Source organism: Coregonus lavaretus (assembly GCF_964263955.1).
Source record: "Coregonus lavaretus genome assembly, contig: HAP1_SCAFFOLD_667, whole genome shotgun sequence".
Classification (NCBI taxonomy): Eukaryota; Metazoa; Chordata; class Actinopteri; order Salmoniformes; family Salmonidae; genus Coregonus; species Coregonus lavaretus.
The window spans coordinates 190,123-201,980 of record NW_028161656.1 but is presented as its reverse complement, the minus strand read 5'-3'; the positions used below and the strand labels follow the sequence as shown (position 1 = coordinate 201,980).

Sequence of the window (11,858 nt, the reverse complement as noted above, 5' to 3'; positions counted from 1 at the left end):
TCACCTCCCCTCACCCTCTCTTCCCCACATCACCTCCCCTCACCCCCCCCTCTCTCCACATCACCCCTCCTCACCTCCCCTTACCCTCACCCACCCCTCCTCACCTCCCCTCACCCTCCCCCACCCCTCCTCACCTCCCCTCTCCCTCTCTTCCCCACATCACCTCCCCTCACCCTCTCCCACCCCCTCCTCACCTCCCCTCACCCACTCTTCCCCACATCACCTCCCCTCACCCCCCCCCTCTCTCCACATCACCCCTCCTCACCTCCCCTCACCCCTCTCCTCCCCACATCACCCCTCCTCACATCCCCTCACCCTCTCCTCCCCACATCAACCCTCCTCACCCTCTCCTCACCCCTCTCCTCCCTACATCACCCCCTCCTCACCTCCCCTCACCTCTCCTCACCCCTCTCCTAACCCTCCTCACCCCAGCACAATTAGAGGGACACATGGGACATACAGTCACACACAGCAAGCTGCCCCTCAGCTGAGGAAAACATAATTGCTTTCCTCAACAGAGGAGCTTTAACCTCCATGGACCCAGATGCCCTCTGTCTTCAAAGGGCAAGTCCCAGCAATCCCTTCAATTCACATCCCATATTGAGACTTAGAGGGCATCCTTCCTCCTTCCGGCTTAAAGGGTCAACACAGGACAAAAGCTGTCAACAAAAGCTGTTTCTTTCACAAAGAATGTACATATTTTGTGTGTGAGGGAAATGTGTATTTTTATGGGGATTACATTGGGATCTTTTAAGGTCTGTTATGGAATCTGTTGCAGGGTAATCTTACTGGAGGAGTGTGTGTATGTGTGTTATCCTGGGTGTGCGTACATGTGTGTGTGTGTGTGTTGCTGACGTCACTCTATCCTTCTTCCATTCAGTGATTGTTTCTGCCATTGGATTGTGCAACCTCTAAAAGGGTCCCCCAATGCAGCTCACCAAGGAAGCGGCACGGCAGAACAGTTCCTACAAGTGTGTGATTGATGATGACGCAACAAGATCTCACCAACTCACTGCAAAAACAGACATCACGCTGGCGTCTATTGACCTGTTTGAGGTTAGTACAAGTTTATTGTTAATTTAAATGACAATTTAAAATATGAAATGTATCTTTGGCTTGTCAAGGGTCACAAAAGGGGAGGGGAGTGGGAGGGAGTGGGAGAGGAGGGGGGGAGGGGGAAGTTAGGGGAGTGGGAGGGGAGGGGGGGAGGGGGAAGTTAGGGGAGTGGGAGAGGAGGGGGGGAGGGGGAAGTTAGGGGAGTGGGAGGGGAGTGGGAGGGGGAGGTTAGGGGAGGGGGAAGTTAGGGGAGTGGGAGGGGAGGGGAAGGGGAGGTTAGGGGAGTGGGAGGGGGAGGGGAGGGGGAGGTTAGGGGAGTGGGAGGGGGAGGTTAGGGGAGGGGGAAGTTAGGGGAGTGGGAGGGGAGGGGAGGGGAAGGGGAGGTTAGGGGGAGTGGGAGGGGAGGGGAGGGGAGGGGGAGGTTAGGGGAGTGGGAGGGGGAGGTTAGGGGAGTGGGAGGGGGAGGTTAGGGGAGGGGGAAGTTAGGGGAGTGGAGAGGAGGGGGGGAGGGGGAAGTTAGGGGAGTGGGAGGGGAGTGGGTGGGGGAGGTTAGGGGAGGGGGAAGTTAGGGGAGTGGGAGGGGAGGGGAAGGGGAGGTTAGGGGAGTGGGAGGGGGAGGGGAGGGGGAGGTTAGGGGAGTGGGAAGGGGAGGTTAGGGGAGTGGGAAGTTAGGGGAGTGGGAGGGGAGGGGAGGGGGAGGTTAGGGGAGGGGGAAGTTAGGGGAGTGGGAGGGGAGGTTAGGGGAGGGGGAAGTTAGGGGAGGGGGAAGGGAGGGGAGGGGGAGGGGAGGGGAGGGGAGGGGAGGGGAGGGGAGGGGAGGGGAGGGGAGGGGAGGGGGAGTTAGGAGGGGAGGGGAGTGGGAGGGGAGGGGAGGGGGAGAGGAGGGGGGGAGTGGGAGAGGAGGGGAAGGGGAGGTTAGGGGAGTGGGAGGGGAGGGGAGGGGAAGGGGAGGTTAGGGGAGTGGGAGGGGGAGGGGGAGGATAGGGGAGGGGGAAGTTAGGGGAGTGGGAGGGGAGGGGAGGGGAAGGGGAGGTTAGGGGAGTGGGAGGGGAGGGGAGGGGGGGGTTAGGGGAGTGGGAGGGGAGGGGAGGGGGAGGTTAGGGGAGTGGGAGGGGAGGGGAGGGGAAGGGGAGGTTAGGGGAGTGGGAGGGGAGTGGGAGAGGAGGGGGGGGGGGAGGTTAGGGGAGTGGGAGGGTGAGGGGATAAAGTAGGATGGCACTGTTTCTAAACATTTACAGAACAGAAATGGTTGTACATAATACGTCATCTACAACCCTATCACCTCTGTTTGTACATAATTGGTCATCTACAGTTTAACCCCATCCCCTCAAGCCTCACTAAACATGAATACACAGGCCACACCCCCCCCATGACCCAGAACAAGGTCGGGCCACGTTGGTTATGTTATCTCTTTATTCTGCTGTTTTGCTTTACTCAGTATTTTCCAAGGTTCACTGCCTATTCAGGAAGGAAACTGAACTTTTCCATTCCAATATCCTGTTGTCCTCAATGCCTGTCTATACGAGGGGTTAGGATCTGATTGGTAGACGTGCAGTAACATACAATGTGATGTCAATGTATTTACAAATGTTTTCAGTTTAATTGACTGAAAGGGAAATGGGATTAACCCTTTCCTTACCTCTGTCCCCATCCGTCCCCTATGTCCAGTTGGCCCGGGGGGGCGATGTGCCCCAGCTGGAGGCGTTGGTGAGGAGGAACCCAGCGGTACTGAGGGAACAGGATGACTCCGGTGGCTCCCTGCTCCACCACGCTGCTGGTGCAGGAAACATCCCTGTTATCAGGTTCATCTGCAGCAACACACACAGAGGTGGTGAGGCTCCCGCTCAGCGCCAAGTCATTCCAGAGGTCTACATCCCAAATGACACCCTGTTCCCTATATAGTGCACTACTTTTTGACCAGGGCCCATAGGATTCACCCTATAACATGGTTGTTCAAATGAGTTCTTTTAGATTTTGTATTTTTATAATATTGCATATCCTTTTCCTCTGCTTACTTTTTTTTGTGTGTGTGAGTTTGTGTGTGTGTGTGTGTGTGTGTGTGTGTGTGTGTGTGTGTGTGTGTGTGTGTGTGTGTGTGTGCACGGTCATTGTGCGTGTGTGTTAGTGTGTGCACGGTCATTGTGCGTGCGTGTTTGTGTGTGCACGGTCATTGTGCGTGTGTGTTTGTGTGTGCACGGTCATTGTGCGTGTGTGTTTGTGTGTGCACGGTCATTGTGCGTGCGTGTTTGTGTGTGCACGGTCATTGTGCGTGCGTGTTTGTGTGTGCATGGTCATTGTACGTGTGTGTTTGTGTGTGAACGGTCATTGTGCGTGTGTGTTTGTGTGTGTCTGTTTGTCCGATGACGTCCTTCCTCTGTCTTCTCTCCCCAGAGGGGAGCCTGTACGATGACGAGGGGTCTATGCCGCTGCACTGGGCTGTGGAGAGGAACCAGTCAGAGAGCTGCAGGGCTCTGTTAGAGCTGGGGGCCGAACCCAACGTCCTCAACAAGGCCCTGATGTCTCCGCTACACCTGGCGGTCAGCCACCATCACAACCACCTGGTTGAGGTGAGACACCGTGAGCCTTACTTGGCCCTTATCGACCCCAACCAAAACCCTACTGCTTTACCACGACCCGTACTGCTTTATCACGACCCGTACTGCTTTACCACGACCCATACTGCTTTATCACGACCCATACTGCTTTACCACGACCCATACTGCTTTACTACGGCCCATACTGCTTTACTACGGCCCATACTGTACCTGCCCTTGTGTCTTGTGTCTCTCACACAACCACCTGGTCGAGGTGAGACACCGTGACCCTTAGCTCCCCCCTGTAACCCCTCTCTTGTCCTGAACAGCCTTGGGTCTCTCCTACATCTGGTTGTTGGAGACATTTTCGGAATACTTAACAACTACTGATTTAGAAACACAGAGAGTTACCGCAAGTCGCAAAGAAAAACAGGAGCTGCCTCCACTATTCCAGCACCATTTCAAGTTCAACATTTCAACATCATCTAATCAGCTATGCTTAGTCTAATACAGTGATAAGTGAAAGATACCAGAAATGATTTAGTCCAATCAACGTTAGCGAAATGTGATGTGTGCTGTCCTTGGTAGCCTACTGATTGCTCTGTGTGTGTGTGTGTGTGTGTGTGAGTGTGTGTGTGTGTGTGTGAGTGTGTGTGTGTGTGTGTGTGTGTGTGTGTGTGAGAGTGTGTGTGTGTGTGTGTGTGTGTGTGTGTGTGTGTGTGTGTGTGTGTGTGTGTGTGTGTGTGTCTGAGTGTGTGTGAGTGTGTGTTTGTGTCTCTGTGTGTCTGTGTGTGTGTGTGTGTGTGTGTGTGTGTGTGTGTGTGTGTGTGTGTGTGTGTGTGTGTGTGTGTGTGTCTGAGTGTGTGTGAGTGTGTGTGAGTGTGTGTTTGTGTCTGTGTGTGTGTGTGTGTGTGTGTGTCTGAGTGTGTGTGAGTGTGTGTGAGTGTGTGTTTGTGTCTGTGTGTGTGTGTGTGTCTGTGTGTGTGTGTGTGTGTGTGTCTGTGTGTGTGTGCGTCTGTGTGTCTGTGTGTGCGTGTGTGCGTCTGTGTGTGCGTCTGTGTGTGCGTGCATGCCAGGGGCCAAGTCCAAATCCCTATTGCCATTTTAGCTAGCTAGCTAGCCACCGGAGGACAATGACACAACAAGATGCAACAATTCAAAAAAATGTCTGTCAATGACATTTGGCTTCTGATGTAATATGATGGCAGTGAATCCAAAATCCAAAATTGCCTTCCCTTGACACTTTTTATTGGTGCACCACGACCATTCACAGTTGCGCTCACTCAGTTTAGCTCAACGCTGATTGGCTATTATTGAATCAAACAGATGGGCTACACATACTGAGACAGAAGGGGGCGCTGTTTCGTTCGCTCGGATGCTTTCCCCGGTGAGACACATTCAGCCTCTTGCAAATTGAAGGAAATGTATGAAATACAGAGAGACGAAATGACCATTATTTGTATGTGTTTTTATTTTTGGGGGGGACATTTTTTTGGAGGAAGCCTGGCTTCCCTTGGCATCCATGAATACACGCCACTGATTTTAATAATAATGTTAAATAATACACATTGGCTGTTGCCTCCCATTTAAGTTTATTGTGATGATAATGATGTTTGTTTTTGATGATAATTATTAGATGGAGGTCGATAGTTAGGATGAAACAGTCAGAGGTCACCAAGTGCAACATAGCTTCAGCGTGTAAATCAGCTAGAAAGATGTGTCGGCATCGAGTAATTGTCTCTGGCCCCCTCCCAGTTAGGGGAAGTGACGAGCTCTACAGCAGAGTCTCAGCACTTAATCGCTGGTTGAAAACTGTTTTCTGCCCCTCCCAAAAGATAACATTTGTGGATAATTGGCCCTCTTTCTGGGACTCACCCACAAACAGGACCAAGCCTGACCTGCTGAGGAGTGACGGACTCCATCCTAGCTGGAGGGGTGCTCTCCTCTTATCTACCAACATAGATAGGGCTCTAACTCCTCTAGCCCCACAGTGAAATAGGGTGCAGGCCAGGCAGCAGGCTGTTAGCCAACCTGCCAGCTTAGTGGAGTCTGCCAATAGCACAGTCAGTGTAGTCAGCTCAGCCATACCCATTGAGACTGTGTCTGTGCCTCGATCTAGGTTGGGCAAAACTAAACATGGCGGTGTTCACCCTAGCAATCTTATTAGGATAAAGACCTCCTCCATTCCTGCCATTATTGAAAGAGATCGTGATACCTCACATCTCAAAATAGGGTTACTTAATGTTAGATCCCTCACTTCAAAGGCAGTCATAGTCAATGAACTAATCACTGATCATAATCTTGATGTGATTGGCCTGACTGAAACATGGCTTAAGCCTGATGAATTTGCTGTGTTAAATGAGGCCTCACCTCCTGGTTACACTAGTGACCATATTCCCCGTGCATCCCGCAAAGGCGGAGGTGTTGCTAACATTTACGATAGCAAATTTCAATTTACAAAAAAAAAAATGGCGTTTTCATCTTTTGAGCTTCTAGTCATGAAATCTATGCAGCCTACTCAATCACTTTTTATAGCTACTGTTTACAGGCCTCCTGGGTCATATACAGCGTTCCTCTCTGAGTTTCCTGAATTCCTATCAGACCTTGTAGTCATAGCAGATCATATTCTAATTTTTGGTGATTTTAATATTCACATGGAGAAGTCCACAGACCCACTCCAAAAGTCTTTCGGAGCCATTATCGACTCAGTGGGTTTTGTCCAACATGTCTCTGGACCTACTCACTGCCACAGTCATACTCTGGACCTAGTTTTGTCCCATGGAATAAATGTTGTAGATCTTAATGTTTTTCCACAAAATCCTGGACTATCGGACCACCATTTTATTACGTTTGCAATCGCAACAAATAATCTGCTCAGACCCCAACCAAGGAGCATCAAAAGTCGTGCTATAAATTCTCAGACAACACAAAAATTCATTGATGCCCTTCCAGACTCCTTCTGCCTACCCAAGGACGTCAGAGGACAAAAATCAGTTAACCACTTAACTGAGGAACTCAATTTAACCTTGCGCAATACCCTAGATGCAGTTGCACCCCTAAAAACGAAAAACATTTGTCATAAGAAACTAGCTCCCTGGTATACAGAAAATACCCGAGCTTTGAAGCAAGCTTCCAGGAAATTGGAACGGAAATGGCGCCACACCAAACTGGAAGTCTTCCGACTAGCTTGGAAAGACAGTACCGTGCAGTACCGAAGAGCCCTCACTGCTGCTCGATCATCCTACTTTTCCAACTTAATCGAGGAAAATAAGAACAATCCAAAATTTCTTTTTGATACTGTTGCAAAGCTAACTAAAAAGCAGCATTCCCCAAGAGAGGATGGCTTTCACTTCAGCAGTGATAAATTCATGAACTTCTTTGAGGAAAAGATCATGACCATTAGAAAGCAAATTACGGACTCCTCTTTGAATCTGCGTATTCCTCCAGGGCTTAGCTGTCCTGGATCTGCACAGCTCTGCGAGGGCCTGGGATCGGGAGAGACACTTAAGTGTTTTAGTACTATATCTCTTGACACAATGATGAAAATAATCATGGCCTCTAAACCTTCAAGCTGCATACTGGATCCTATTCCTACTAAACTGCTGAAGGAGCTGCTTCCTGTGCTTGGCCCTCCTATGTTGAACATAATAAACAGCTCTCTATCCACCGGATGTGTACCAAACTCACTAAAAGTGGCAGTGATAAAGCCTCTCTTGAAAAAGCCAAACCTTGACCCGGAAAATATAAAAAACTATCGGCCTATATCGAATCTTCCATTCCTCTCAAAAATTTTAGAAAAAGCTGTTGCGCAGCAACTCACTGCCTTTCTGAAGACAAACAATGTATACGAAATGCTTCAGTCTGGTTTTAGACCCCATCATAGCACTGAGACTGCACTTGTGAAGGTGGTAAATTACCTTTTAATGGCGTCAGACCGAGGCTCTGCATCTGTCCTCGTGCTACTAGACCTTAGTGCTGCCTTTGACACCATCGATCACCACATTCTTTTGGAGAGACTGGAAACCCAAATTGGTCTACACGGACAAGTTCTGGCCTGGTTTAGATCCTACCTGTCGGAAAGATATCAGTTTGTCTCTGTGAATGGTCTGTCCTCCGACAAATCAACTGTACATTTCGGTGTTCCTCAAGGTTCCGTTTTAGGACCACTATTGTTTTCACTATATATTTTACCTCTTGGGGATGTTATTCGAAAACATAATGTTAACTTTCACTGCTATGCGGATGACACACAGCTGTACATTTCAATGAAGCTGTCACGCGGGTCGATGTCGTCTAAGTAAGACCAAGGCGCAGCGTGTCCAAGAAACATGACTTTAATAGAGTAAAGCACGTAATACAAAACAAAAGACGACTCACATGAAGTCCACGGTACACTGACCGAAACGGAAACAAAAACCCACAATACCCACAGGAAAACAATCAGAATAAATATGGCTCCCAATCAGAGATAACGAGCCGACAGCTGACACTCGTTACCTCCGATTGGGAGTCATTGACCAAACATAGAAAACAACAACCTAGACACCCAACATAGAACATAAACACATAGACTGCACACACCCTGGCTCAACAATAATGAGTCCCAGAACCAGGGTGTGACAGTACCCCCCCCTAAAGGCGCGCACTCCGGGCGCACCAGCATACAGTCTCGGGGAGGGTCTGGGTGGGCGTCTGTCCACGGTGGTGGTTCTGGCCCTGGTCGTGGTCCCCACCCCACCTTAGTCACCACCCGCTTCCCTAGCCTCTTCCATATGACCACCCCCCAACTAAACCCCACTGGATTAAGGGGCGGCACCGGACTAACGGGCAGCACCGGACAAAGGGGCAGCACCGGACTAAGGGACAGTACCTGACTAAGGGGCAGCACCTGCCTGAGGGGCAGCACCGGACTGAATGGCGGATCCTGGCTGGACGGCTCTGGCGGATCCTGGCTGGGCGGCTCTGGCGGATCCTGGCTGGCGGAAGGCTCTGGCTGATCCTGTCTGGCGGAAGGCTCTGGCTGATCCTGTCTGGCGGAAGGCTCTGGCTGATCCTGTCTGGCGGAAGGCTCTGGCTGATCCTGTCTGGCGGAAGGCTCTGGCTGATCCTGTCTGGCAGAAGGCTCTGGCTGATCCTGTCTGGCAGAAGGCTCTGGCTGATCCTGTCTGGCAGAAGGCTCTGGCTGATCCTGTCTGGCGGAAGGCTCTGGCTGATCCTGTCTGGCGGAGGGCTCTGGCTGATCCTGTCTGGCGGAGGGCTCTGGCTGATCCTGTCTGGCGGAAGGCTCTGGCTGATCCTGTCTGGCGGAAGGCTCTGGCTGATCCTGTCTGGCGGAAGGCTCTGGCTGCTCCTGTCTGGCGGAAGGCTCTGGCTGCTCCTGTCTGGCGGAGAGCTCTAGCGGCTCCGGTCTGGCGGACGGCTCTGAAGGCTCATGGCAGACGGGCGGCTTTGCAGGCTCAGTACAGACGGGCAGTTCCTGCGGCGCTTGGCAGACGGACAGTTCAGACGGCGTTGGGCAGACGGGCAGTTCAGGCGCCGTTGGGCAGACGGACAGTTCAGACGGCGTTGGGCAGACGGACAGTTCAGGCCCCGTTGGGCAGACGGCAGACTCTGGCCGTCTGAGGCGCATCGTAGGCCTGGTGCGTGGTGCCGGAACAGGAGGTACCGGGCTGAGGACACGCATCTCAGGGCTAGTGCGGGGAGAAGCAACAGGGCATGCTTGGCCCTGGGGACGCACCGTAGGCCTGATGCGTGGTGCCGGAACTGGAGGTACCGGGCTGAGGACACGCATCTCAGGGCTAGTGCGGGAAGCAGCAACAGGGCATGCTTGGCCCTGGGGACGCACCGTAGGCCTGATGCGTGGTGCCGGAACTGGAGGTACCAGGCTGAGGACACGCATCTCAGGGCTAGTGCGGAGAGCAACAACAGGACGCACAGGACTCTGGGGACACACAGGAGGCTTGGTGCGTGGTGTCTGCACTGGTGGTAAAGGGCTGGAGACACGCACCATAGAGCCAGTGCGTGGAGGAGACACAGGGCTCTGAAGACGCACTGGAAACCTGGTGCGTGGTGTAGGTACTGGTGGTACTGGGCTGGAGCGGGGAGGTGGCGCCGGAAATACCGGACCGTGCAGGCGTACTGGCCCCCTTGAGCACTGAGCCTGCCCAACCTTACCCGGCTTGATGCTCCCCGTCGCCCGACCAGTACGGGGAGGTGGAATAACCCGCACCGGCCTATGTGGGCGAACCGGGAACACCATGCGCAAGGCTGGTGCCATGTACGCCGGCCCGAGAAGACGCACTGGTGGACTGATGCGTGGGGCCGGCTTCATGACATCCGGCTCAATGCTCAATCTAGCCCGGCCGATACGTGGAGCTGGAATGTACCGAACCGGGCTATGCCTGCGTACAGGAGACACCATGCGCTCTACTGCGTAACACGGTGTCTGCCCGTACTCTCGCTCTCCACGGTCAGTCCAGGGAGTAGGCGCAGGTCTCCTACCTGACTTCGCCACACTCCCTCTTAGCCCCCCCCCAAGAAATTCTTGGGTAGTACCCACAGGCTTCCAGTCTTGCCTCCGTGCTGCCTCCTCATATCGCCGCCTCTCGGCTTTAGCTGCCTCCAGCTCTTCACGAGGACGGCGATATTCTCCCGGTTGTGCCCAAGGCCCCTTACCATCCAGAATCTCCTCCCATGTCCAAGAATCCTTTATGGGTGGATATAAATCCTGTGTAGGTGGCTCCTGTTGCCGCTTGACACGCCGCTTGGTCCTTTTCAGGTGGGTTTTTCTGTCACGCGGGTCGATGTCGTCTAAGTAAGACCAAGGCGCAGCGTGTCCAAGAAACATGACTTTAATAGAGTAAAGCACGTAATACAAAACAAAAGACGACTCACATGAAGTCCACGGTACACTGACCGAAACGGAAACAAAAACCCACAATACCCACAGGAAAACAATCAGAATAAATATGGCTCCCAATCAGAGATAACGAGCCGACAGCTGACACTCGTTACCTCCGATTGGGAGTCATTGACCAAACATAGAAAACAACAACCTAGACACCCAACATAGAACATAAACACATAGACTGCACACACCCTGGCTCAACAATAATGAGTCCCAGAACCAGGGTGTGACAGAAGCATGGTGAAGCCCCAAAATTGCCCTCGCTAGAAGCCTGTGTTTCAGACATAAGGAAGTGGATGGCTGAAAACTTTTTACTTTTAAACTCGGACAAAACAGAGATGCTTGTTCTAGGTCCCAAGAAACAAAGAGATCTTCTGTTAAATCTGACAATTAATCTTGATGGTTGTAAAGTCGTCTCAAATAAAACTGTGAAGGACCTAGGCGTTACTCTTGACCCTGATCTCTCTTTTGACGAACATATCAAGACTGTTTCAAGGACAGCTTTTTTCCATCTACGTAACATTGCAAAAATCAGAAATTTTCTGTCCAAAAATGATGCAGAAAAATTAATCCATGCATTTGTTACTTCTAGGTTAGACTACTGCAATGCTCTATTTTCCGGCTACCCGGATAAAGCACTAAATAAACTTCAGTTAGTGCTAAATACGGCTGCTAGAATCCTGACTAGAACCAAGAAATTTGATCATATTACTCCAGTGCTAGCTTCCCTACACTGGCTTCCTGTTAAGGCAAGGGCTGATTTCAAGGTTTTACTGTTAACCTATAAAGCGTTACATGGGCTTGCTCCTACCTATCTTTCCGAGTTGGTCCTGCCGTACATACCAATACGTACGCTACGGTCACAAGACGCAGGCCTCCTAATTGTCCCTAGAATTTCTAAGCAAACAGCGGGAGGCAGGGCTTTCTCCTATAGATCTCCATTTTTATGGAACAGTCTGCCTACCCATGTGAGAGACGCAGACTCGGTCTCAACCTTTAAGTCTTTACTGAAGACTTATCTCTTCAGTAGGTCATATGATTGAGTGTAGTCTGGCCCAGGAGTGTGAAGGTGAACGGAAAGGCTGGAGCAACGAACAGCCCTTGCTGTCTCTGCCAGGCCGGTTCCCCTCTCCACTGGGGTTCTCTGCCTCTAACCCTGTTGCAGGGGCTGAGTCACTGGCTTGCTGGTGCTCTTTCATGCCGTCCCTGGGAGGGGTGCGTCACTTGAGTGGGTTGAGTTACTGACGTGATCTTCCTGTCTGGGTTGACGCCCCCCCCTTGGTTTGTGCTGTGGTGGAGACCTCTGTGGGCTATACTCGGCCTTGTCTCAGGATTGTAAGTTGGTGGTTGGGGATATCCCT

General features: G+C 51.8%; 1 protein-coding gene across 1 annotated transcript in view; it reads left to right on the top strand.

Annotated features, from left to right (window-relative positions):
• Positions 1-927: 927 nt before the first annotated feature.
• Positions 928-11,858, top strand: part of LOC311120240 (transient receptor potential cation channel subfamily A member 1-like) — a gene marked incomplete at both ends in the record, with an annotated part of 81,016 nt that continues 70,085 nt past the window's right edge. The window contains 3 exons of the mRNA XM_084194858.1: positions 928-1,056; positions 2,725-2,887; positions 3,448-3,623. Of these exons, the coding sequence (XP_084050984.1) occupies positions 928-1,056; positions 2,725-2,887; positions 3,448-3,623 (468 nt within the window). The remainder of the gene's footprint in view (positions 1,057-2,724; positions 2,888-3,447; positions 3,624-11,858) is intronic.